We start from the raw sequence: 27,673 nt of genomic DNA, 5'->3' as shown, positions 1-27,673 counted from the left end.
TTTTAAGAAATTGCCACAGTCACCCCAACCTTCAGCAACCATCACCCTGATCAGCAGCCATCAACATAGAGGCCAAACTGTTCACCAGCAAAAGTATTATATCTCGCTAAAAGCACACGTTATGGTTGGCATTGTTTAGCAATAAAGTATTTTTTAATCAAGATATGTACATTGGTTTTTAGACATAATGCTATTGCATACTTAATAAACTATAGTGTGAATATAATTTTTATTTGTACCAGGAAACCAAAAAATTAATTTGTCGCTATATTGTGATACTCACTTTACTGGCAATGGTCTGAGGTATGCCTATATGGTTACTGATAATATATTTTGTTAATTCTTAATGGACATTTAAGCTGTTTCCAATGTTTCACTAAAGTAAATTATGCTGCAGTAAGAATTCTTTGTTTTACCAAAGTGAGTGCACGTTTTAAATTGTTATACATATTGCTAAAGTGACCTTCTGAAAGATTTGCCCAGTTATATTTCTAAGAACACTAAGTGAAAGTACTAATACTGTTACATCTTAGCCAACTATAGTTACTGTTAAACTTTTTAATATTTATCTATTTTATAGGTAAAAATTATGTTTCAATGTTTTTATATGCATTTCTTGGATTGCTAATAAAGTTATGTGTATTAGCCACTTGTTTTTTCTCCTTTCATCAATTTCCTGTTATAGTGCTTGTCTAGTTTTCCATTGGTTTGGCTTTTCATATTTAAAAGTGAGGAAACTGAGGTCTAAATAAACTGACTACCAGGACACTCAGGAATTTAGTGACAGAATCATAGCATGTTAGAGCTGGAAGGGAATGTTAAAAACATCGAGTCCCAACCCTCTAATGTTAGGGAGGTAGAGACAGAGAGAGGCCTCAAGGTATTAGGTGACTTGCACACCGATAGCACATTAGTGACCAAACCAAGAATCTAAATTGTGTCTCATGAAGAGGGAAAGGCAAGTAACATTTTTGAGTCTACTATGTTTCTTGAATGTGTTTTCTCATTAACTGTTATTCTACTGCTCACCTTTGAACAGATGAGGTAACAGATTCAGAGAGCTTCAGTGATTTGCCAAGCTGGGACTGGAATCCAAGCTTCATTTGCTTAATCCAGTGGTCTCATTGCCTTTTAAAATAGTAACAGTAAATATGTTTCTTAGCTTCACTCAAATACTCATTTGGTAAAATATGATTTGCCTCTTAGGATCTTGCAAATAAAACTATCTCTATTTACAGTCTTGTTTGATACTGGACATGAAATCCGACACATATGAGCTTAAGGAACTTTTCATTTTGAGCAAAAGCAGATCAAAGACCATATCTTATTGCTTATGGATAAAGAGAATTGAGTGAGATCCATGAGCTAGGTATGACCTAAGTTTTTTATGGTAGTGATGTCTGGGTTTAAACTCTATTTCCTTAGTCCTATTTTTATCCCCTAAGAGAATAAAATCTTAATATATAAAATGAAAATGATAGTTGGGTTCTCTGAAGTGTAAAATAGACCTGAAATCATCAAGGGGTCAAATAACAAAATCGAAATCATGTCAGTTGCATCCTCCATATCTCTAAGAAAAAACCTGTTAATTTGACAGGGCTGAGAATTTCAAAATCATATTATTTGTTTGATTTGGTTGAAACTTCATCCTACAGAGATGCACAGATTATTACTGACTTGTGTATAACTTGTTGACATTCCAAGTTTGGTTCAGTTATGTAGAAGTTGGTAAAATCTGGTGTTTTGCATTTCTGCTTTCCAGAGAGATCTTGTGTTTGGGTTGATGTTTTTAGACCTGCCAGTTTCATCTAAGTAAGCTGGGGTAAATGGAAGACTGCAGTATGTGATAGAATCTTCCTTCTTTTCCTTCACAGAGGATTTGTAGGCTTATAAGAGTGGAGGGGCCAACAATGAATTCACATCATTCTGGTCTTCAGTAGTGAGGATCTGTTAAGCTTTATCATGTAAGAAACAGAAAATAGATAAAATTATTTATATGTGGTATTTTTCCAATTTACTTTGCTGGAACAAGAGTTATACATTAATTAGCACTTGCAGATTCTGGTAAGGTCTGGGGGTTTTATTTTGCTTTTTTTTTTCCTTTTTGTTTTTTTCCTTCCCTCCTGTAGCCTTTGTGACTGGAAGAATATAAAAAAATAAGGGTCGGTGGTTGAGGGCTGTGCTATAGCTAAAGCCATACCACATTTAAGCTCATGCAGAAATAGTTTCATGAGAGTATGGGCCATTAACTCAGTCCACTATGAAAAACAAGTATCCGCAGAGGTCATTCTTATTCTGGTATCAAATATAACAGTCCTTTAAAATCTCCTTTGGAATGTTGAAAAGAGATCAGATGAAACCTTCAGAATGGTTATTTATTGGGGAAGAAGAAATCTCCAATTTCATTCAACCATTGTAGCTCCACTTTCTCATTTTAATGCTCAGTCCACTGTGGCAATGGTGAAAGATGTCCTGCGCCTACAGAGATGGCAGAGGGAGAGGGGACTTCCCATTTATTGCTTGTTGTAGCTTGGCCTGTTTGCAGACAGTTGCTCGGTGGGTGCTTTTGGTAGAGAGCGAAGAAAGGCAAGGCAGCAGCAAGAAATCAGCCTTTCCACATGACCTGTGAATTGGCTAATTCTTAACATGCAGTTAGTTAAGAAATGATTACAGCCTGAGGAGTCATGACCTCAACTTTTCATCAGCTCCATTGGATTGTGCCTCAGTTTGGAAATGAAGGAGGTATGTGGGAAGTTTTAATTGTACCTATGTGATTTATCCCTAGTCAGCTCTTTAATTTCTTCTGGCTGTCTGAGGTTTCCGACATGCTGTAAATTTCCCCAACTTTTTCATTATCTGCAATTTCTTTATGACTCGTGAATCGGAGTGGAGAGAGAGTATGGATTTACAGCGGAGATAAACATGTCCATAAAGTCTGTATCTGTGTCAGTAATTGTACTGCTGTCAGTGACTGTCCTGTTTTACAGGCCTCTCTTGGGAAAGGAAAAGGCCTCACTACCAGCAGCATGAAGTACTTGCTTTGATTTGCATTAACTTGCTGGGAGATTAGGTAGGAATGATGGGCTAGGAACTGATACTGGACCTTGGTTTCTCTGTTTGTTTGTTGGTTGGTAATCAAATGACTTTGTGTTGGATAACTGTATGTTGGAAATAGAACATTTCCTAAGTGAAGTGCAACTTACACTGATTATGGTAGATGTGAGAAATCCTTTCTGACTTCCTGTTACACATAATGCCTTTAAGATGGCTTACCTTTTCTACCACTGTTGATAATTAAACTTTCATCTTTCCATTTTCCTTTTCTTAGAATTAAAACAGTGGATTTCTATTTCAGAACATTCATTTCCCCTCAAGAGTGGGGCCAGCTAGAGTTTTGATGACAACTGCATCTGCCACGTTTTAATCCTCAACTATTAACAGCTCTTTCCTGACTGCTTGAAATGTTGTGCCTTCAACTGTTTGCCATGAGAAAGGAAGTCTTAAAACATAAATTCTTAATATTCGTATCTTTAAAGACCTTTCAGGATTTCTCTAGTGTTTTTTTTCCTTACACCAATTGTGAAAGAAACCAGAGTTAAGACAAGACCTTTTAAATTAGATGAGATACAAACACACATACTTTTCTTCTAGTAGATTTGGTATTCAAAAAGATTCCTCAAGAATCAAAACTGTCCTTGCGTACCTTAAACCTTCTGCATGGTAATTTAAAAGAGTAGTGGGTGGCAGTACAGTTTAACAAAGAGAGGATAAGATGCATGATAAATCTCAACCTTTAGTCAAGCCCTCAAGTCCAAGTAGTATGGAGAGTTATCTAGTTGATTTCTCCATACTTCTCTTCCTGCATCGGCTTGCATTCTTTTTGCCATCTTTCTATCAGTAGATGGGAAAGAGGAGATTAAAGATGATATGATACGAAATTATTTGGCTTCTTTCCAGAACAGTGAAAAGTACGGTTAGAGAGAATTATGGCTAAAATGAAATTTGAAATTACCTGTGGTTTTAATTCTTTATCTCTCCTGTTGCCATAATAGAGGTTCTTCTTACTGAACAAGGGATAAACTACTTTCTTTGGGTGGGAGTTCTAAGCTACTCAGGCCCCTTTATTTGTCAGTCCTTGCCCTTCTTTAGAACAATAATCCATTTTCACTGATTTTCTTCTTTCCTGTCATGTCAAGCAGTGTTCTTAATGGAGTAAGCTTGTGAAGTTACATTGTTAACCTAATTCTAGGTTGGGAAACCTTGTATATGCCTTACTAGGTCTGATTTAACAAACATACACAATAACCTAAAAACAACCCACCAAACAAACCCTCAAGGTATTCTCTTAACTTGGTGATATCACTTCCCACTTTGTTTTATTAAAGTTTTCTTTAATGAATGCCATACTGGAAGTGCTTGACATCCATTTTGAGTAGACATTTATTCTTTTGACTTTTATCCACTTTATACCATCTGATTGTAAGAACAGTATGTTTGAACTAAGTTAAGGAGTTTCACCTCCGAGCCTGCTCAGTTAGTCAGAAGAAGAGTGAGATGCCCAGCTAGGTTTGACTATAGAAATAAGCTTTCTGACTGCTTAGGTTGAAAGGCTTGCTATTACTAAGACTATATCCTTCCAATACATAGTTTTATAGGTGGGGAAGTATAGTATTCTAGCTTTGCAGGGGAAGCATTTTTTCTCCTGGTTGGAGGGAAAATAGTTTGTGGTTGCTCCTGTTTCTGCTGTGAAATTCAGTAAAAAACAAGGATTTAGCCATTAGTCTCACAGTGTTGGAAGATAATGGCATTAACAAAGAAAAGAGCAACCTAGTAAAAGATTTTTCGAATACAAATTTGTATATTGCTAGTCTCTGAAATGGTTCCACAGCAGGAATTGATAACTCTGTATTCTTTAATAAACATAGTCACTGGAGAATGATTCCATAATGTGTCTCCAGATTGAGAAACAATAGGTTTCTTCCTCTCTTTCCTTCATCAGGCTGAGAATGGAATCCAAGGGTCCCCAGGTTTGAAACTAAAGGGAGGGCTGGAGTATTGATCCGTTAACTACTTGTAGAAGGGATCATTCTTGGGTGAAAATCCTCAAGTGGGTTTTACTTTTTAAGATCCCAGACTTCCTTGGAGCTATAGGTTAAAAATAATTTATTTCAAATTACCAAGTAAATGAATATTAATGCCACAAATGGTCAGGAAAGAAGCCCTTCTTCGCTGATATAAGAAGAAATGCCATTAAGTCTTCTTTTCCTTCAGTACGAAAATTTTTTAAACATCCAATGAGAGCCTCCACTCATATATATATGTTTTTTTCTTCTTGAATTATTGGAAGTAAGTATCAGCTGTCAGGCACTTTATCCTTAAATACTTGAGAATACGTCTAAGAATAAAGACAGTTTTCCTACATAATAAAACTACTATTATTAAATCCAAAAAAAATTAACAATTACAAAATATCTAATATCCTTCCATATGCAAAATTCCTTAGTTGTCCCTAAAAATCTTATATAGCATTTTTTTTAAAACAATATCCAATCAAGGTTCAGGCATTGTAAAATAAATGTCAGTGCATTCTTGATAGGAGAATATTTAGTACTAAATTCTGCGCACCAACTCTTTTAAAACTTAGCAGTTTTTTCCTATGGTGAAATATATATTTACTCAAATATTTAATTTTCCTCTAGAATATTGAGTTTCAAATTCTCCTTCTACAAGCCTGCTTTATCGAGCTTTAATCTATTTCTGGTATTCTCCCCTTCTTCTAACCAAATTAGCTGTAGAATTGATCTTTTCTCCAATAACTATTCCACTCTGCATTCAGAGTAATATTTTTGAAACACAAATTGACACATGACCTCATTCCCGTCTCTAAAACCCTTCACTGGCTTCCCATTGCTGTTAGGATAAAGTTTTTAAAAAACCTTTAATTTGGTTTTACCTGATTTTTAACTTGGCTCTGCAGAATCGGCCTTTCTCACACCTTGCTCATCTCACTTCATGCTTCGTTCTGAGTTCTACAAATTTCTAAAGAGAAAAAAGTGAGGTAAAGAATTCTGGGAAAATCTCTTGGGAAAGATGAAACTTGAAGTAGGACTGGATGGGTACTATTTGCATATGGAAGGAAGGAAGACATTTCAGACTGGGAAGCAGTTTTTGAGTATGGATTGGTTAGAGTACTGAAAAGTGAGGATGAACTAAATTATGGAAATCCTGAGGGAGCAAGCTGAGTAGTCATTTTCAAAATTCTAATAGCCACCTTTAGAGAGAATTGAAGGGTGTGGTGATGGGTCGGAGAGACTAACCAAGAAGCCGTTGCAGTCAAAGAATGTAGTAGCTGCTTGTACTAGATAGGATGGTATGAATGCAAAGGAGCAGACAGCTGGTAGATATTTTGGAGGGAAAATAGATATGAAATTGTAACAAACTGGGAGGCACAAGAATCAAAGTGGTTCTCAGATTTTAGGCCCTTGTGACTAGGAGAATACAATTTAGGGTGGAAGTGGGATATGCATTATAAAACTTTTGTTTGCTAAAATGTTGTTAAGGCATCATTGAAATGAATAATTTCATCGACTATCAGGATTATAGCTAAAAGATTTTAGATGTCAGGACTATTAGGATGAGATTCAACTTTATATAATAAGAATTCCAAAATGTGGCTTACACTAAATAGAATTTTTTTTCCTTCTAAAAGGATGGCAAGAAGTAGACAAGCCCAGGCTGGTAGGGCAACTCCTAGGTATCATCAAGGGCTGAAAGACTTTTTCTTTCCACTCTGCTTTCTTAGTGCTTAGCTTTCATAGTAATGGATACGTCATGGTCCAAGATGACTGCTAGGGCTCTAGCCATCATGCCTGCGTATTGGCCAGAAGAAGGTGGGAAGGGAAAGGGGCAAAAAGGGAGGCCCACACAGCTGACTCCTTCCCCTTTACACAGCTTTTCAGGGAGTCCCACAGAACTTAGTCATCTGGACCAACCCAATGGCAAAAGAATGTCATCTTTTATTCTGGGCTGTAATTTTAGTAGCTAAAAATTGGGGGTCTCTTAACAAGGAGGAAAGGGAAATAGGTATTCGGATATGCAACCAACATTCTCTGCCACAGGCAGCAAGAGACCTGTGCAAGAGCAGTGATTTGGTGGGTCAGTAGAAGTAGAAGAATGTGATATTATGGTTATATTGAGAAAGCTCAGAATTAGTGATTTTTGAAGTATGTGAATGGATATTAATCTGTGAATTGCACTTATAATTTGTTGATTATCTGTATGAATTATAAAAAAAGGTTAGGGATTGATTTTGTTTTCTTTATCATGTTACATGTTTGGAATTCCAAAAATGAGTGAATACATGCCCAAGTCCTTTTAGGAGATCTTGCAGACTCAGCAGGTTCTGAGTAGATATTTCTAGTTATGAAGAGAAACACTTGATTCTCTGATTTCCATGTATTTACCAAAAAAACAGATTCTAAGATTTAAAAAAATTGTAAAATTTTCTTTTATGCTTTTAGGTGGGACTAGTGAATCCAAGAGCTGATTTTTATTTTCACTGTCTCACAGAGCCTTGATTATAATAAGCTATCAGTATTGTTAAATGAATGAATGGATGATTTCTGAAACTCAATATGATAGGGTTCTGGTGATACTTAGAAGTTAAAGGTAGCCTTTTTGCTTAACAATAAAATTTGCTGTATAGCCAATAAAAAACTATAATATCCTTTACATGTTATATAATATATATATATAATTAATATAAATATGTATTAACAAGCTATTTTTATGTCTTTATTGTTAATTTTTAAAAATCTAACTCCTAAGAATACTTTTCAGAAAAATCAGGAAAACAGATAGATTCCTTCAGAAGCATTTTTTGAAAACTTTGCCCAAAGTGCCAAATAAGTCTATGTCATTTATGCTTTTTTAAATGGTAAAAATCAGTGTAATAATACTTAAAGACAACTTCTTACTTTCCTTGTAGCTCTGTTACTGCAGAATGTGCATGATTTTACCCTACTTCTGGTGTCTAGATTCTCATCCTCTCAATAGGATCAATATTAAGTCAGCCTTCTCTACTTCCTCGATCCATATTAAACCTGTCTTGGGAAGAGTCCATTTATTGGATAATATAGCTACACCGGGACTCTATGACAATATCTTTTGCAGCCTCATTAACTCTGGAGCATTAGAACAAGATAAAAATGCCCTAAAGCCTCTTATCTGATGATGTTTGGTGAAACCTGCTGAAAGCAGGAGTGCCACAGGATTCTGTTAGAGTCACATGGCCCTCTCCAGAGCAGGAAGTGCTGATTAAACCTGAAGTGTCCAGGGAGGGCTCTATAGCTGTCATGGGGTGGTGGCTGCCCCTCACCTAAAGGGAAATCTGGGCCAGCGGTCCCAGTGGGTGGTGCTTTAAGAACTTGCACGTGGCTACCCCAGCTGTTCTGCTTTGCCTAATGAATTGTTTTACAAGAAGAGACTGGGGATTGTCATCACAAGCTGCCTTCCTCAGGGACTGGAGCACGCCAAATAATAAGTAATGTTAGTGATGGTAATTGAAAAGTGATGGCTCTCCTGGGATCTTTACAGCCCAGGAGCTGGTGGACTCTTGTGTACTGTCTTGTCCTACCAAGGCCCTATTTGAAGTGTGACTTTTTTTTTTCCAGTTTCATAATAATGTTGTATTTATTTTTCTCTCCTCCCCACTATAGAAATCCATTAACAGCAGCAGTATTAGGAACACTATTGGCTTTAATTGCAAAAGTAATAGCTTTGACTTTTTCATGTAAGTCATCAACCTTGCAGCAGTAAAGTAAGGCCACCACATCTTAGTGTCTTGGTCAATCACTGCAGAGATCTCCCTCTACTTTTAAAGGGACATTTGAAACTTATGCAAGTAATACAGGCTCTTGATGAAAAAAATTTTTAAATAGCATGGAAAGATATAAAGTGGAAAAACCTTACTTGCTGAACTTAATAGGGGTAACTACCACCAACAGTTTCTCCATGAACATTTCTAGACATTTTTCTATGCATGATCAAGTTTATATATGTTACCGCACACAGATGAGATCATAAAACATGTACTGTTCTGTGACTTGTTTTTGTTACTCCACAATAAATCTTGAATATTTTTCCTTAGCAGTACAGATAGATCTATTTCATTGTTTCCCAGCTGCTACATAGAATTTCACTGTGTGGATATACCAATTCTAGACTCTTAGTAGACAGTTTGAATTGGACCAGAAGGGATAGATACTTATTGTACCGACTGGTTGCACTCTGATTTGTGTTCCCTGGTTCAACCTACGATTTTCCATGAAGTGGTTTCCCTTTCTTCAGGAATATTGCCTTTAGTTCCAGGACTGTTTAAAAATAGGAAATACCAAAGGTAAAGCTTTTTATGGGGGGATAATCTGAGTCTTTTCACAGACCATCCTCTGGATGTATGTGTAATGATGTGCATTCTGCTGTATATTTTTAAATTCTTTGCATAATTAAACCAGAAGTATTCTGTCCCAGATAGGTGGGGAAAACAAATAGCCTTTAATGGATGTTATCTAAAGCATCGACTGGTGCTTTCCTCTAAAGTTGTGTGAGTGTTTTCTCCCCTAATCTTCTACTTCAGAAGTTCCAAGAGTCAAGTTATGATTGCATTAATTACTTGGGAAATGATTTGTCAACACATGGAAATGAGAACTTAGGTTTCTTGTGGAACAGCTTAGCTAACAAAGCAAGTTTGTGCCTCGTGAACTTTGGGGGCCTTGCTGGGAGTGGCAGTGTGATGAATGAAGCAAAGCAATTTTCCAGGAGCATTTCAGGTCAGTGATAGGAGAAATCAGTTGTCTTCTCAGGCAAACAGAAACCTAATTTTTGTTGCATTTGTCTTCAATATAATCTGTGCAAATTGAGTGGTAGAAACTTTCACTTCCATCAAAAATAGGCACATTGTATGTCTATTTTAACTCAAAGCCCATTAAACTCATTCTCTCAACATTTCAGAGTTCTGATTTGCCCAAACACTATCAAAGATGTAACATACTAATAAATCGTGAAAAGCCAACTAGTTTTCTTTCAAATTTCCTTTACAGTGTTTCCCCTCTCCATTATGTCATTTGAATTGATGCACAGTGCTTAAATTAAAAATTGAAGGCTATTACTAATTACAGTTACTCTTGATACCTGATCACTTCTTGTCCAAGCCTTCAGTACATTCTTGAGAGACAGCAGTATACAGAGATTTCAGGGGTTCTTGTGGGCTATTGGAGGTCCTATAAACCTGTACTGTTAAAAACAGTAGCGTCTAGCTACATATAGCTGTTTAAAGTAAATAATAAAAATTTAATTCCTCAGTTGGACTAGTAAATTTCCAGTAGCCACATGTGGCTAGTGACTACCATCCTGGACAGCACAGACACAGACTATTTCCTTGGATGGCACTACTCTAAACTACAGGTTGGCAAACTATAGCCCACCGCCTATTTTTGTACTACTTCCTGTGAACTCAGAATGGTTTTTACATTTTTGAAGAGAAACATTAAAAAAAAAAACACTATTTTTGCTGTAAAAATAAAAAGCAGAATAGTATGAGAGACTAGGTATGGTCCCCAAAGCCTAAAGGATTTAGTATCTTGGCCCTTTACAGGAAGTTTGCTGAACTATGGATCTATGCCTGATTCTCTTGTGACGTTTCAGCTTTCTGATCAAGTTATGTTAGGGGTTATCCCTAGGCCATTGGAAGATCGTGAATCTCTTAAGCAAATTAGGCAAATTTAGGGACAAATGTTCTTGCTACAGACAGGCTATGGAATGACTCCAGAGCTTACACAATTAAATTCCCTGGAGGTAGCACAAGTGGGATGAGCTTTGAGGGTAAAATTCTTTGTAGTATAAATGATCAACTTGTAACAGCTTTGTTTGTGAATAACACCTACAATGGAACAGAACATCATTCTGATTTTGTACGCTATTTTGTATCTGTTAAGTACTATATTCTCCTATTTTACTCTGAAAGAAATAGAATGAATACATTTCAGCACACTCACTTGACCTTTCAACAAGAATTTATCATGAAATTTTTTAAGTGTCCAGATTATTTTTAACTGTCAAATTATTTCAGTCTCTCTCCTAGGAAGAATGAAGCAAAAAGATTGTTCTGCTGGTATTTACCTTAGCATCTGAGAGATAATCTTTCCCTGCCAAATGTAGTTCTAACAATTTCTCATTAAATGTAAAGCTTATGAAATCTGCCTATAAAATGAGCATCTGGCACTTCTGCGGTAAATTAGAGTCAACTTGTTGCTTTCAAGATAGGACCTTGACTTTCATGAGGGAGCTTTATGAATTCTCAAGTTTGTGATAACCCATAGCATATCATTTTTCCTCTAAAATGCAGTAACATACAGTTGAAAAAAATTAAGTTACCCCTTTGGGCTTTTGATATAAATTGGTCCAAATTAGAAGCAACTGAAGTAATACTCCCACTAAAGTAAATATTACACCACAATATATTGAATTATTAGAAGCATTAACTTGAACTTGTTTAAATCTTCAGAGTCAAGATAGTGATGCCAGATTATTATGGACTGTGTGGTAAGATCAGGAAGTGTGTTGAACCCAGAAAATGTCAGACTTCAACATTAGCCTTGGAGAAAAAGGCAAGTGGTAGAGGAGGTGGGAGTTGTGAAAGTATTCTGAGAGGGAGTCTCCATGAAGTGAAAGCTTCTTTCTAAAGAACACTGTAAATTGTAGCTGTGTTTTGCTTTTATTCCCTGGTATAAAATCAGTGCAAATTTTAATACTTAAAGCTTTTATTTATTGATCATAATTGGTTGTGGTGTCAATTAGCAGTTCACCATGTTAGAACTTCAACTAAATTTGTAAAAAAACAAACAAATTTCTTGTAATTCTTCATCTTTGTTGGCTGTTGTTTGCCAAATCATCTCCAAGTCTTCTTGCTCTTTCAGTTTGCCCATGTCACTTGTATGTGTGCCCTCCAGTCCTTTCCCAGACATTTTAATGGTATACTTCGCTTCCTTACCTGTGAAAATGATCTCCTTGAATTCATATGCTGCCTTCTTACATAGGCATGCTAGGAGGCATCTATCCTTTTGCATCACCTCATTTTCAAGAAAAGATGCCATGTAATTTCTTACATAAATTCAAGAGCTGTTCTTCTAAAGCTGGCTGTTACTGGTTTTTGTCCATGTTATTTTACGATGCCAGTGAAAATGTGGCAAAATCATATACTTTTTGAGCTTGTGTTTTACATCCCACATTTAAAAGTCAAAAACTTTAAGGGGGTGTGCTCCTGTCTCTGAGGTTGCCCGCACTTTTTAAGTGCGTAACTTTAACTTTATCCAACCTTTCAGGGGGCTCCTCTCTCTGAGGTTGCCTGCAGTTATTTCTCTAAGTAAATTTAAATAAAACTCTGCTTCAAAAAAAAAAAAACATTAAGGGGAAGGAACATCACCTCGAAATTTAGAGTTGCAAACTATAGCCATTAAGGATGGCCTTGTGCAATGCCTACTATGGGAAAACCTGAAATTCAAGCTTTTCAGAAGTTATTTCTCCATTTCTGACACAAAGTGTTTATAAAACCAGTCCAAAAAATGTTGCTGTGTATTGGATTTTTTTTTTTATGGGCCATCAGTATTTGGAAAGGAATGCTTTTTATATCCTGAGGATCTCAGGTTACTAGGGCAACCTTAATTTTCTTCATGAAGTCTGCACATTACTGCAAAGTAGGTAAGTCAGTCTGACCTTAAATTCCATAAGCTCTATAAGGATAACTGGGCATCTAGGTTTTTTCACCACTGAATTCCCAACACTTACCATAATTGGTACATGATAAATATTTATTGTCTAAAAGGTGCTTGCCTTTCCTTTTTCATGAGTTATATTTACAAAGGCTAAAATGCCTTTTTTCATTTTAGTGTAAGTCAGTTTTAGCTGTGTTAAACAATTTCTTGTTATAACTTATAACCCTTCCTCTTCTTTTTTTATTGAAGTATCATTGATATACAATCTTATATTGGTTTCAGATGTTCAACATAGTGGTTCATCAGTTACCTATATTATTAGATCCTCACCCACTCTAGTGCAGTTACTGTCTGTCAATGCAAAAAGATGTTACAGAATCATTGACTGTATTCTCCATGCTGTACTATTGGCCCAGTGACCAACTTAGATTGTGATTGCAAATTACTGTGCCCCTTTATCCCCATCATCCTCCTCTGCCACCCCAATCCCTTCCACTTGGTAACTGCTAGTCACTTCTCAATGTCTGTGAGTCTACTGTTGTTTTGTTCCTTCTGTTTTGCTTTGTTTTTATATTCTACAAATACATGAAATCATATGGTATTTGCCTTTCTCTGCCTAGCTTATTTTACTGAGCATAATACCGTCTAGATCCATCCATGTTTTTGCAAACGGCAGGATTTCTTTTCTTTTTATGGCTGAATAATATTCCATTGTGTATATGTAACACATCTTCTTTATCCATTCATCTACCGATGGACACTTAGGTTGCTTCCATATCTTTGCTATTATAAATAGTGCAGTGATAAATGTAGGAGTACATATATCTTTTTGAGTCAGGGATGTTGTTTTCTTTGGGTAAATTCCTAGGAGTGGAATTATTGGGTCAAATGGTATTTCTAGTTTTAGTTATTTGAGGAATGTCCATATTGCTTTCCACAGTGGTTGTACCAATTTGCATTCCCAACAAGAGTGTAGGAGGGTTCCCATTTCTCCATATCCTTGCCAGCATTTGTTATTTCTTGTCTTTTGGATGTTGGCCATCCTAACAGGTATGAGGTGATATCTCATTGTGATAACTCTTTATCAACCCTTTAACTTCACATTTTCTCCCTTATCACATTGTGGTTATAAGTCCTGTGTTTCCTCCATCATCCTCACTGCCTTTTCATTAAATTATTATTTTCCTCTCTAGTAATGAATGTTTTTGATAAGTGCTAGGGTATTTGCTAAAATGTTCTTACACATGGATGCATATATGATGCAACTATTCATGTCATAGGTCTGAGCCAACCCCAAGGAAAGTATTCTGTCCATCCTTTATTCCAAATTTGGGATGTTTAGTCCGCTCCAGTTTCCATAGTGTTATTATTACTGTGTGTAAGAGTGCAAGGGAACATCGTAGCCACAGTGGAATACAAGTGGTTGAATGGACTGCTAGGCTCACTAACTAGCTGAATGATCTGCTCTTTCAGTGTGTTGTTCAGATGAGTTCCTCAGCAAAATTGCAAGTAGGCTCCTCTGCTATACTGACTTTCATGCCTTTGTTTATATAGATATTAAAGAGTTGAATTCAGTTGTTCAAAATAATTTGTTTTTCCCCATAAGTATAAAGTATAGAAAACTTCAGTTCTTGTCTAGTGGAACTATTCAGCATTGTATGTAATACTCCTGTCTAACTTTCTCTGCAGTGTTTTGTGATACTGTTGGAAGAAAGAATAGTTTTTGCTAATAATTATTTTCTTTAATAATTCTATCTAATAGTTATTTTCTTTAATAATTCTATCCTTAGAGACTACATTGGATTCTGTTTTTATTGTTCACCACCTGAGTATTAATGAGTGTATACAAAAAATGGGCTGTTACTTCTTACATTTATTTTGGTGTTTGGTGGCTGCAAGTAGTAAGGAGATCCCCTGTTTGCATGAATAACCTTGTAAGGACTATGGATCATTCCATATGTAGGAACTACTCCTGTACTTTATTTATGTCAAGAATGAAGTTTGGGGTCAGGATGGTTGGGGGGAGGGGGAGGGGGAGGAGGATAAAGGGGCACAGTAATTCTCAATCACAGTATAAGTTGGTCACAGGGATGGTAGTACAGCATAGAGAATATAGTCAGTGATTCTGTAACATCTTTCTATGTTGATAAATAATAACCACATTAGATGGGTTGAGGATCTAATAATATGGGTAACTGTTGCACCACTCTGTTGTACATCTGAAACCAATGTAAGGTTGTATATCAACGACACTTTAATTTAAAAAAAGAAAGAAAGAAAGTGAAAAGACAGTCCAGGGAATGGTAGAAAATTTTTGCAAATCGTTTCTGTATTTAATAAGGGGCTTGTATCCAGACTATATAAAGAACTCTTACAACTCAACAATAAAAAGACAACAATTTTAAAGTGGCAAAGGATTTGCATAGATGTTTCTCCAAAGGAGATTTACAAATGACCAATAAGCACATGCAAAGATGTTCAACATTATTAATCATTAGGGAACTGCAAATCAAAACCTTCAGATACTACTTCACACCTATTAGGATGACCATAATAAAAAAGATGGACAATATAACAAGTGTTAGCAAGGATGTGGAGAAATTGGAACCCTTGTGCACTATTGGTGAAAATGTAAAAATGGTACAGCCATTATGGAAAACAGTATAGTGGTTCCTTAAAAAATTAAAAATAGAATTACCATATGATCCAGCAATTCTGAAAATAATTGAAAGCGGGACTTGAAAAGATATTTGTACACCCATGTTCGCACCAGCATTATTTGCAATTGCCAAAAGATGGAAACAACCCAAGTGTCCATCAGTGGATGAAAGGATAAACAAAATGTGGTATATACATATAATGGAATATTATTCTGTCTTAAAAGGGAGTGAAGTCTGACACATTCTGCAACATAGATGAGCTTGATGATGAGCTAACTGAAATAAGCCAGTCACAAAAAGACAAATGCTGTGTGGTTCTATTTAAAAGAGGCACCTAAGAGTAGTCAGATTCCTAGAGAGAAAAAAGTAAAATGGTGGTTGCCAGGAGCTGGGGAAGGGAGAATAGGGAGTTATTATTTAGTGGGTACAGAGCTTCAGTTTTGCAAGATGAAAAAGGTATGGACATTGGTTGTTCAACAATATCAATATACTTAATGCGACTAAAATGTACACTTAAAAATGGTTAAAATGGTAAAATTTATGTTATGTGTATTTTACCACTATTTAAGGGTAGTGGTGGTTGTGAATTTTATGATATATAAGGAAAAAGAGAAAACAAAGAAATGAAACCACTACAGGAAGCCCAAAATGTTTTGAAGATGTCCATTACTGGCCTGCTCATAACCAAATGCCTTTTTTGATGTGTACTGATTTTATATTCCACTTCCTTCAATTCATGAATGAGTCCCTTTTACCTCTCCTTTTCCCTTTATTCTTTGCCGAAGTAAATTTGAAATAATCTCCTGATCACCCTTGGAATTTATTTTAGCATCTGACTCTTCCAAGGGTTCATATCCATTTTGGGGGATGTAGACATTATAATAAATAATCATTTATTTATTATGGCTTACTATGAAAAACAATGTGCTAGACCCTAGATGTCAAAAATACATTTTTAAAAAGTCCTCTCAAGGCATTTATAATCTGATCAGAGCGACAAGGCAAATGTGAAAAAAGATCACAGTTTAAGAGGGCATGTACTAAGTGCCACTTGAGCACCTTAGGCATTCAGAAATGAGAGAGCTAAAGCTGGTTAGATAGAGTTTTTTAAAAAGTGGTATTTACAGTTGGTCAGTTTGCATACAATACAAGGACACCTGGCCAAGGGGTAAGTGGGCACTGAAATCCAGCTCTGGACCCTGGTGTAAGGTTGTATTTACCCAGGAAAAAGGAGTCCCTTTTTCTGATATGCCCAACACCATATTAGCTAGTAGTGGCCCTGATCCTGAGAGATTAAAAAAATATTTTTAATTAAAAAAAAAGTGGTATTTAAACTGGAACAAAAAAAATAAATCCTATATATCATCACTGGCAAATTGATTTCCTCCTTACTATAAGATTCCATGTAAAATGTTACATTCCATGTAGCAGTTACTATTTGATTCACCTGCACAAATCCTTTTTTTCTCGTATTCATTTCCCTTGCTGGCAGCCCAATTTGCTAGTACAGTAAAAGGTATTGCTTGTCTGTCTGTCCACATACAGACCAGTAATCTTACATCATAATCTGGCCACCACGCCATGCTGCAGGCTCTGTGGGTTTACCCTGCGAAGCCTGTGACAACAAAGAGATAAGAAAGTAGCCGCCATCAAGCATTTCTGGCTAGCATGAATTTGACCTGCACTTTGACAATGATTTTGATTTTTCCTGCTTTCTATACTGAACAGATTTACTACCCATCAGAGTCTCAAAGATCCTTAATTCAAAAAAATAAATTGATTTTTTTCCTTCTACATGCTAAATATTAACCTCCTTATGACATGCCGCAATGATTTCTGAATTTTCATTATCCACAACTCATTGTTGAATCACTGAAGCATTTGGATACTATTGCAGCTAATTCTTATTTAAATAAACAAATAAGAGTCCTTTAAAAAGATAAGCCAGAGCAGTTTAAAAAATTTACAGCAACACTGATGTATATCAGTTCTGGCTTGGCAGACTCTGACCCAGGGCTGTGCAGTGTTTTATTACCCTCAGTTACATAAGGACACATACTTACAGCACCGCTTTTGTAGCAGATATTTTTATAACTCTACAAAATGATTAGACTGACGTAGAGCAATTCTCTAAATTCATAGGTATTAAAATATTCTGGCAGCTGTCTCCTTTTTGCCTTAAGTTGAGACATCATGATGAGATAAGACTGCACCAAGCCTGATGGGTACATGAGTGAAGTTACACATGGTATTCTCACATTATGGGCAAGGGTCTTTGTCACTATAAATAGAAAAAATCTTGGAGGAGAGGTTCCGATTATAGTAATTACAATTCAATTCCAGTAATATTCTCATTTTTCAAAAACTTCTTTACTTCAAAACACATTCCATGTAATCATGTAGGAGGAAAGTCATGGTATAAAAGTGTGTCTGAAATTGAACTAAAACAACTTAGCTTGTGCCCAAAAACATATCTTACTCTGGGAGTTTGAGTTTTGATTAGGGTTTAGAGAGTGTTTAGGAGAACGTGGATGGAAGAAACCTGCTGCTATAGAAACACTAATAGTACAATGACATGAGATGCAGATTCCTTTTCTCAAAACAGGCTTCTAGCAACACCTGGACTCTCGGTCATAGTCCTCAAGGAGGGACTGGGAGTTTGGGAAAGGCTCAGATAATGATTTTAGCAACCCTCTGAATTGTCTTCCCCTAACTACCCTGCCTGCTCCCAAGTGTCTCAGATTCCTCTAACTGGGAACAATTTACAATCGAAAGATACCCTGTGCTGAGAAATAGGAGATTTTAAATGGCAAGTGATTATCAGTGCAACTATTTTGGAAACCTGTTAGGTAGTAGCTACTAAAGCTGATTATGCATATGCCCTATGATCCAGTAATTCCAGTGCTAGATATAGAAGTGCAAACATTCGTATTCCAAAAGATGCATACAAAAATATTCATAATAGACCCAAACTAGAAAGAATCCAAAAGTTCACTGATGGTGGAATGAATAAATAAATTATGATATGTTAATACAATAGAATTAATACTATTCAGCCATGAAAACGAACAAACTTGGTACATGCAACAACATGAATGAGTCTCAGGAACATAATATTGAGTAAATGAAGCTAGACACAAAGAGTGCATGTTATCCGGTACTATTTATATAAAGTTCAGAAACAAGCAAAGCTAATCTATGGTGCTATAAATCAAAATAATGTTTGCATCGGGGTATGGTGGTGGCTGGGAGTGGGCATGAGAAAGAAGGCTTCTGGGATGCTTGTAATGGTTCTCTATATAGATGTATGTGGCTGTTAGATATGTTCATTTTGTGAGAGTTCTCACATGTATACTTATGATTTGTGCATTTTTCTGTGTGTATTTCACTTTTAAAAATTAGCTTAAAAAAGTTTTTAAGAGAAATAGTAGCTGAGAGAAAAACTGAAACTAATTCACTCCAAAGCGTAATAACCAGTCTGGCCTTAAATTGAAATTCTAGCTCTTATTGCCTTTCTGATTTGGTTTGGGAAGCTCATGAGAGAAGGTTTCAAGCATTAGGATTTTCCAGCCAGTAAGGAAAGGGGATGTTGAAGAGGAAGGGAACCAATCCGCTAGATTTCAACATATTGCTGAGCATAGACCTTATGTAATTACGTAAGAATAAAAGGAATTGTTTTTTCTGACTAGAGTATCTGTAAATGTATATAATTTCTTTTGCCTTAAAAGTTTACTTTTAACATAAACATCCTTAACATTAAAAATTTAGTTCCCTGAGAGTCGTTAAATGAAGTATCACTGTGCTAGAGAAAGAATGGTAGTGAATGTGATTCAGTAGATGGCAGTATTCCCTTTAAAGTTTTCAGTTAAAATGTGGGTACTTGTGGGTAACTCTTAGCAACTTTTTTCAGTAGGAGTGATAAAGGGTCACATGCTGGGACAAGTAGTCCAGAAAGAGCATTATACAATTTTCGTCCATTTATTGTTTCATGTGTTATTATTTTGAATGAACTAACAAGATTTAGAGTCCACAAATGTAGAGCAAATATTTCCCACATAAAACCCTAGAATGATAACCTGCAAGAGGAATTTTGTTTAATGTAGTATTGCTTTAAATGGGTGTTTATGGATAGAGAATATTCAGGGAGGATTTGAGCAGTGTCTTTTTTTCTTTTCTGTCTCATTTTTAGGAATATGTGTATGTCAAGATTGAGATAATGACTAACTGCTTTGGACAAAGATGTCGGTGAAATTTATTGATGAAGAGATTAGAATGCACTTGAGCATAAATTAAAAGAAAAATTACGGTGATCGACCACTGTCTTTGTTGGTTACTCTAATGCAAATCAAATGTTATTTGACTGTATCTCTTTTTTCATATTAAAATTTTCTTAAAATGGTAATGTTTGACAGCGGAGTGGGGTTTAGGAAACCTTATGGCATTAGGAATTTTAGTTGTAAGGAATTTGACATGGATTAGAGTTATATGCCTGGGAAGTCAAGAGTTATCAGTCAAAGGACAAAACATGCTTATTATGAGAATGGGAGACCAGTGAACAAACTAGTCATTTGGAGTCTGAAGAATTACATTCAAGTCCTGGCTTTGTTCATTATTAGCCTTGGTCAAATCACTTAACCTGTCTGCTTTTTCCTTTTCTCATTTGTAAAATATAGGTTATAATGATTGCTTTGCCTTCCATTTAGGTTGTAAAATGCATCAAGTAGGCGTGTTGTCTTTAAGGATGCTGTTAAAGTTACTGAACTCCACAGGTGGACTCTACATTGTTTTTATGTTGTTCAGTTAACTTTTTGTTTCCTCAGGTTTTCTGCCTGTAGTCATTGGGTGCTTGCTGAGAAACACTGATAAGCATAGGTTCAACAGCCATCATTATATGGCTCTGTGCTGAGTGCTTTCAGTGCATAGTTTCCAAAGCCTCACAACTACCTTCTGACTAAGGTGGACCACTGTCCCCATTTTATAGTTGGCGAGATCTGGGCTAGCCTGGGAGCTGTGAACCAAATCTAGTTATCTGACTCCATAGCACTTGCTTGTAGTATGTTATGCTGTGCCTGCCATGATGCTTTTTACTTTCCCACAGTTAGTGTGTATTTTGGAAGCCAGGGCCATACATGGCTATTTTTATGTATTGGAAAGTTCAAAGAAGAAATAGGGCCTTATAAGGAAATAGATTAGGTTTCACTTTGGAGTTATTAACAGAATTCTAATGCATGCAGTTATTACTCTGGGAATGGGGAGAGTTGACGCTCCTGACTTGAGCCTGTGTTTCATCATTAGCCAGAACACATACAAATCATTTATTGATGAGTCAAACATATGGAGAAGAACAGTAACATTAACACAATCTAAAGACTGTTAATATTTGGTTGAGGCTTTATTGATTTTCTTTTCAAACACCTTCCCAATTATATAATTTTTAATATTGTAACTGGCTTGCCATTTTCTTTTTTGTATTTTGTGTGCATGTGTGTGTGTGTGTGTGTGTGTGTGTGTGTATGTGTTTTAGGGGGGTTCCTATGATAATAATAAATAGTTATTGACGTTTTGCATGGAGATGACATTTTCTGGAGAATACACTTAAAAAACTGATAACTAAATATATTTTATATATTTGCTATTCCTATTAGATAAAACAAATAAATGTATATGGAAATTTTCATTTACCAATGTATTATCTTTCAGTATTATTCCAAAGATACTGTTTTTAATAAAAAATGACTTTTCAGAAGTTATCTTTAACCTTCTCTTGTGAAAATATAAAAATTTCTTATTCATGTTTTGGCCGTCTTCTAATTTAGCTTGTAAAGTGTCACTTTCTGTTCTTTAAAGAAACTTTAAATTTTAGAATAGACATTTATAGGAAAATTATGAAGGAGTGTTTCTATGTAACTCACACCCAGTTTCCCCTATTACTATTATTGTGGTACATTTGTTACACTGAATTAACTTTTCTTTTTTAAACTTTTTTCCCCATACACTATTCACATTTCCCTAATTTTTCCCTAATGTCCTTTTTCTATTCCAGGGTCCCATCCAGGATACCATAATTACATTTAGTAGTCAGATCTCCCCATAGGCTCCTCTTGGCTATAAGAGTTTCTCAGACTTCCTTGTTTTTGATGACCTTGACAGTTTTAAGGAGTCAGGTAGACTGTAGAATGTCCCTCAATTAGGATTTGAGGTTTTTCTTACAATTAGGGTTTGCCTTTCACTGCATACACTAGGTTATACAGGGAGGTTACTCTTAATCATAATGGACTATCTGGAAGGCAGATGAGGGTTTGAATATTTTGGCTGTGAGTAATCCACATGAAGATAAATATTAACAGTATTCTTTGTTGGCATTGAAACATTGGCTCCATTCTTTATATTTTTTATATTTTACCTTTTTTCAGAAGAAGCCAGTCTTAATTCTGGCTGAAAATAAGAGTGTAGGTTATACCATCTTCTCATGTCCCTGAAACAGTTTCTTTTCTAAGTGCACCTATTGGGGCTGTTACCATGGGTTTTAATGTTACTCTTAAGAATTTTATTTAATCTGAATTGGCCTTTTAATTAGTAATGGGCAATTTTGGGTGAATTGTTAATTGATTAGAATTGTAAAAATTATACAAAAAGCTGTTTTGTCACTGCAGCCCAGAACAGTGTAAGATTAAAACACAGTCTGGTTTAGCTACTACTCTAAAATGAATGCTTGAAAAGTGTTATTTTAGTGGTTTTGGTTTGTATTCCAGCCTAGTGTTGGTTTTAACTCTGCTAAGAATGATTGTCTTTTAACTCACTGAGGTCCTCAATTCTACTCCATTAAGGGCCACTTTTCTGCCAATCAAAAAGCAGCATCCCTGAGATTGATTTTTGTTACAGTGGATAGTAATGGCTACCTAGTGACAACATTTTAAACTCTTTTATGTAAACAGAAAGCAATCAAATAAGTACTAATCCAAGGATTATGTGGACTCAAATCCCATGGCCAGAAGAAGAGTCTACACAGTGTATGTTCCTGGCGCTTTGCCTTCTGGTGGCAAGCAGCCCCTCTTCTTCCTGGAAAGCTTGCCTGCTGCTAGTGCTGCCTGTTAGATTGCAGTGCACTAAGACCAAAACACTCCTGCAGCTCCTGAATGGAATTCAAAAAGACACTTACATTTCCATAAATAAATTAGGAATTCAGTGGTTTCTTCGGGCTAATCAGGGCAGGCTGATAAACCTTGCTAGCTGTTTAATAAATGAATTGTGACTGATTACCTATTAATATGGACGCCTCAGGAATTCACCCAGGGGGAAGCAGAGCAGTGAAATAGAGAGGGGCATGGCCCCTTGGGAAATCAGGGCTTCATGTTTGCAGCTTAAATATCTCTGTGAAGTATCAATAAGGAGGTAATTGAATTTTGAACACAAACATGAGCGCGGGATGGATGAAAGGGGGAGGGGGAATCTGATCATCTCTTCTCTGCCCCTTCATTCTCCCCTCCCCTTTTCCTTAGAGACCACTCTAGTAAAGATAGATGCTAAATCCATTAAATAAAGATTAGACCCTGTCGTAGTAGAAAATGGCAGCTTAGCTAGATCCCTGGGCAAATTGGGGCTTTTTGCAATACAGAAAATTAAAATATACATTTTTAACAAGTATGCTATCTTCCTAGCAATAATGCCAGGTTAGTGTGTGGGGTTTGCTCCTTCAGATTGCCTTTTGTTTGGGCAGATCACTTTCTCTTCTATTAATGCCAATCTTTTCTGTATTCCTGGAGCAGAAGGGGCTGGGTTTATTTATTTATTTTTAAAGCTTCTGTTGAGGCCTCTCCTCTAGCATCCTGCTTGCTTGTAATCAGAGGAGTGGGAAGGAGATTAGTGTCCCATGAATTGACGGTAGATAAATGTTCCCTCCCCTTAACTGGTGGGTCCAGAAGAGCCCAATCACTTGTATTTCAGGGATGATTGGAGACTGTACAGCTGAGGAAGAAAAGGGCTTACAGGCTGAAATAAACATTGATGTTTTAGATGCAATTTTACTTGGCTTTATTTCCTCTAGGTAAGTTATTGATTTGCTTTGTCCTCCTATTTAAGCCAGAAAAAGTCATATTAATGTAGGAAAAAAAGAGTTGGCATAATTTGGTTACAGATCATAATACTTGCCCCTTTTTGAGCAATAATAAAAAGCAAGCATCAAGCCCTAAATACTTTTGTTGCTTTATATGAAAGCCCAGTATTGGTTTTTTGGACTAAGCCTTGTTTACTAGCCCTCCACGTGTTGCAAATTACATTCATGTTCCATCCATGTTCCACAGTTCTGATAACTTTTATCCTCAGGCTTCAGTCAGTCAGCCTAACAACAAGTATTAGTTGAGCTTCTGCTAGGTTTATGGCATTGTTAGTTGTCCTGGTCAGTGGTGAAAAAGTCTTATCTTCTGATACCACAGACACTTCTTTAAAAACAAAGCTAATTATCTGATATTCCTACTTATAAGAATTCTTTGGCTTCTTGGGTCCTACAAGATGAAATTCAAATTCTTCAGGCTTTCACAGGACTTTCCTAACATCGATCTAGTCTTTCTCTCCAGTTTTATCTGGAAAACTTCTATTTATCCATCAAGGCCATTTCAAATCCCACCCTCTCTGTGTAGTGTGTACCTATTTCCCCAGGAGAGACAAATTTTTATTACTTATTGTGGCTTCTGCACTTGCTGCTCTGAGGATTTCCCACAGATGAAAAATGTACAACTTCTTAGTCTCAGTAATTAGGGATTTTGTGCATCATTTGCCAGATGTTTTACAAATGTTCCCAGTTCTTTGTTTCAACTTAAGAAGTCTCTTGATCAAAATTTCAATGATTTGTCCTTATGACAGTTTATTTTCTAATTTAACATTGTTTTGCAGCAAATCTTTAATGTTAAGAAAGAAGAAAAGTGCCTGTTTGTCATCCCTGTCCTTACTACTACCTGAAGTTATTTATCACTAGAGAGCTGAAATCAAATTTATCTAACCTTGATAGCAGCAGTTCACAAATGATCCTTAATGGTTTCAAATGCCATTTCTCAAACCCAGATAGCACAAAATTTCAGAATGTTCTAGTCCTTCCCATGTTGCAAGTTACATTCATGTTCCACTCAGATGCTTATAGTTTTCCTATCAGTTCTTTCTAACCTTTGTTACCTGCTGTTTTGTTGGGCCCAAGAGCTCCTTCCAAACTTACTCAACACAGGTTTGCTGGGCCCATGTGAGCAAATATTCAAGTAGTTGGATCTCAACTATTTAAATTTTAACATTATTGGATTAATGCAAGTACAATAGGTTTTCTTTTTGTATTAATAGAGTGAATATTTTCATTTAATTATAAGAATGATTAAATACTAGAAATTCTGAGGTTAAAAAAAACCTCACCCAAATTATCCCTAAAAATGTTAAGTAAAATTTTTTTTTCATTTTTTTTTGTTATCATTAATCTACAATTACATGAGGAACATTATGTTTACTAGGCTCCCCCCTTCACCAGGTCCCCCCCACAAACCCCATTACAGTCACTGTCCATCAGCGTAGAAAGATGCTGTAGAATCACTACTTGTCTTCTCTGTGTTCTACAGCCCTCCCCATGCACCACCGCCACATTATACATGCTAATCGTAATGCCCTCTTTCTTTTTCCCCACCTTTATCTCTCCCTTCCCAACCATCATCCCCAGTCCCTTTCCCTTTGGTAACTGTTAGTCCTTTCTTGGGTTCTGTGATTCTGCTGATGTTTTGTTCCTTCAGTTTTTCTTTGTTCTTACACTCCACATGTGAGTAAAATCACTTGGTACTTGTCTTTCTCCACCTGGCTTATTTCACTGAGCATAATACCCTCTAGCTCCATCCATGTTGTTGCAAATGGTAGGATTTGTTTTCTTCTGATGGTTGAATAATATTCCATTGTCTATATGTACCACATCTTCTTTATCCATTCATCTACTGATGGACACTTAGGTTGCTTCCATTTCTTGGCTATTGTAAATAGTGCTGCGATAAACATAGGGGTGCATCTGTCTTTTTCAAACTGGAGTGTTGCATTCTTAGGGTAAATTCCTAGAAGTGGAATTCCTGGGTCAAATGGTATTTCTATTTTGAGCTTTTTGAGGAACCTCCATACTGCTTTCCACAATGGTTGAACTAATTTACATTTCCACCAGCAGTGTAGGAGGGTTCTCCTTTCTCCACAACCTCGCCAACATTTGTTGCTGTTTGTCTTTTGGATGGTGGCGATCCTTACTGGTGTAAGGTATCTCATTGTGGTTTTAATTTGCATTTCTCTGATGACTAGCAATGTGGAGCATCTTTTCATGTGTCTGTTGGCCATCTGAATTTCTTTGGAGAACTGTCTGTTCAGTTCCTCTGCCCATCTTTTAATTGGACCATTTGCTTTTTGTTTGTTGAGGTGCATGAGCTCTTTATATATTTTGGATATCAACCCTTTATCGGATTGTCATTTATGAATATATTCTCCTATACTGTAGGGTACCTTTTTGTTCTATTGATTTAAGTAAAATTTTAAAAAATCATTGACTTTATCCTTTTAAAAAAGATTCTCTTAACTCCCTTTCCTAAAGCTTTCTGGCAATTTTAGCATTACCTTCATTCAATAAAATGTCTTTCCTGGCTTTCTATATAGTTAACACAACACCTTTAGAATTACCCACAGTGTAATGTTGCTACTTAGGCAATCACTGGGTTATGCTTCTGTTTTTGTGTGGTAATGCTTGAGTGTCTCTTATTCATTAGATACTGAAACTGTGTTCTTAACCTAAGAGTCTAGTAATCTTCTGAAATTCTAAATAAAATTATATGTGTGTGCATATACAAGTGTATTTTTCTGCAGAGAATATCCATTACATTTTTAAAAAGAGCTCTGTTACGGGTTGAATTATGTCCCCCCAAAAGATATTTGTCAGAGTCCTAACCTCTAGTACCTCAGAAGGTGACCTGATTTGGAGATAGGGTCTTTACAGAGGGAATCAAGTTAAAGTGAGGCCATCAGGGTGAGTCCTAATCCAGTATGACTGGTATTCTTAGAAAAAGGGGAAATTTGACACAAAGATAAGTACACATAGAGGGGAGATGATGTGGAGAGACATAGGGAGAAGACAGCCATCTGAAAGTCAAGGGGAGAGGTCTGAAACAAATCCTTCCTTCATAGCCTCAGAAGGAAGGTACCCTGCCAACACCTTGATCTTGGACTTCTAGAACTGTGATCTAGTCTCCAGAACTGTTTGACAATAAGTTTTGGGTGTTTAAGCCAACTCAGTTTGTGGTAGTTTGCTACAATAGCCCAGCAAACTAATACACTCTCCATCATTTGGGATGTTTTTGTCTGCAAATCACAGAAAACCCCACTAAGATGGCTTAAAGGAAAAGGACATTTCATATAACAGGAAGTCCAGAAGTACTTCATTTTTTTTTTCAATGAATTAACCTTTTATTATCCAGGTATAATTTGTACACAGTTATGTTTTATTCAGCTGGAAAATCTACATTTGTCAAAAAAGGTACAGATTATGTTGGTGTCCAAAATTCACAGGACAAATGTCATTGTTTGCATTTTTGCTTGTGGCATTAAAAAAAGAATAATTTGTATGGGCGTTTCATGTATTGGGACGTCTTCTGACTCCAGGATTTCAGAGAATGACAAATGGATTTTTGGGGGAAATCTAAAGCTTGTATTCAAAGTTTAATTCACTGCACATTCAGAACAATTGTGGGTGAGGAATAGAAGTGTATTTTCCTCAATAAACTTTTCCTTTGAAAAAGGAAATACAATTTATATCATTTGATTCCTATGCTCCATGTCGTTCAGTAATTATGCAGAAAAAGGCATTTATTCTTTTTCTCTTAATTTCTAAGGCTTAGAGAGTACATGGTTCCTGAAAATAATCTTTCCTAAGATTTAAAGAAGCAGCTAAATAGAAAAATGATAACTTAAAGGAGAGCCATGGTGACAAATCGAGCTTTTGATACCGTTATAAGCCTCCTTCTTACAGTTACTACAGAAGTACTTCATTTTTAGGGTTGGTCAATTACGTGACTCAGCATTATCATCAGAGACCCCTCCCCCTTTGTTCCATCTTACTGCTTTGCCACCTTCAGTGTAAAGGAGTCTGTCTTAGGTTGACTTCCATCATATTTGCAAGATGGCTGCTACAGTTTTTGACACCATGTGCTGGCAACAGTATCCAAGACAGAAAAGGGAATTGTTTCTTGCCCTGTG

The 27,673-nt window shown here is 36.2% G+C and overlaps 1 protein-coding gene across 8 annotated transcripts in view; it reads left to right on the top strand.

Moving 5' to 3' along the window:
* The window catches only part of LIN52 (lin-52 DREAM MuvB core complex component), a 165,392-nt gene that overhangs the window by 53,526 nt on the left and 84,193 nt on the right, over positions 1 to 27,673 (top strand). Inside the window, exon 6 of one of the 8 annotated variants that reach the window (XM_036993335.2) lies at positions 19,617 to 21,191. The exons of 6 other annotated variants lie outside the window; for them this stretch is intronic. In XM_036993335.2, the coding sequence (XP_036849230.1) occupies positions 19,617 to 19,618 (2 nt within the window). In that variant the 3' untranslated portion in view covers positions 19,619 to 21,191. One more of the 8 variants, XM_073242136.1, reaches the window with a different exon arrangement.

Source organism: Manis javanica, chromosome 8, assembly GCF_040802235.1.
Source record: "Manis javanica isolate MJ-LG chromosome 8, MJ_LKY, whole genome shotgun sequence".
In the NCBI taxonomy this organism is placed as follows: domain Eukaryota; kingdom Metazoa; phylum Chordata; class Mammalia; order Pholidota; family Manidae; genus Manis; species Manis javanica.
This window is presented reverse-complemented; position numbering and strand designations above follow the sequence as displayed.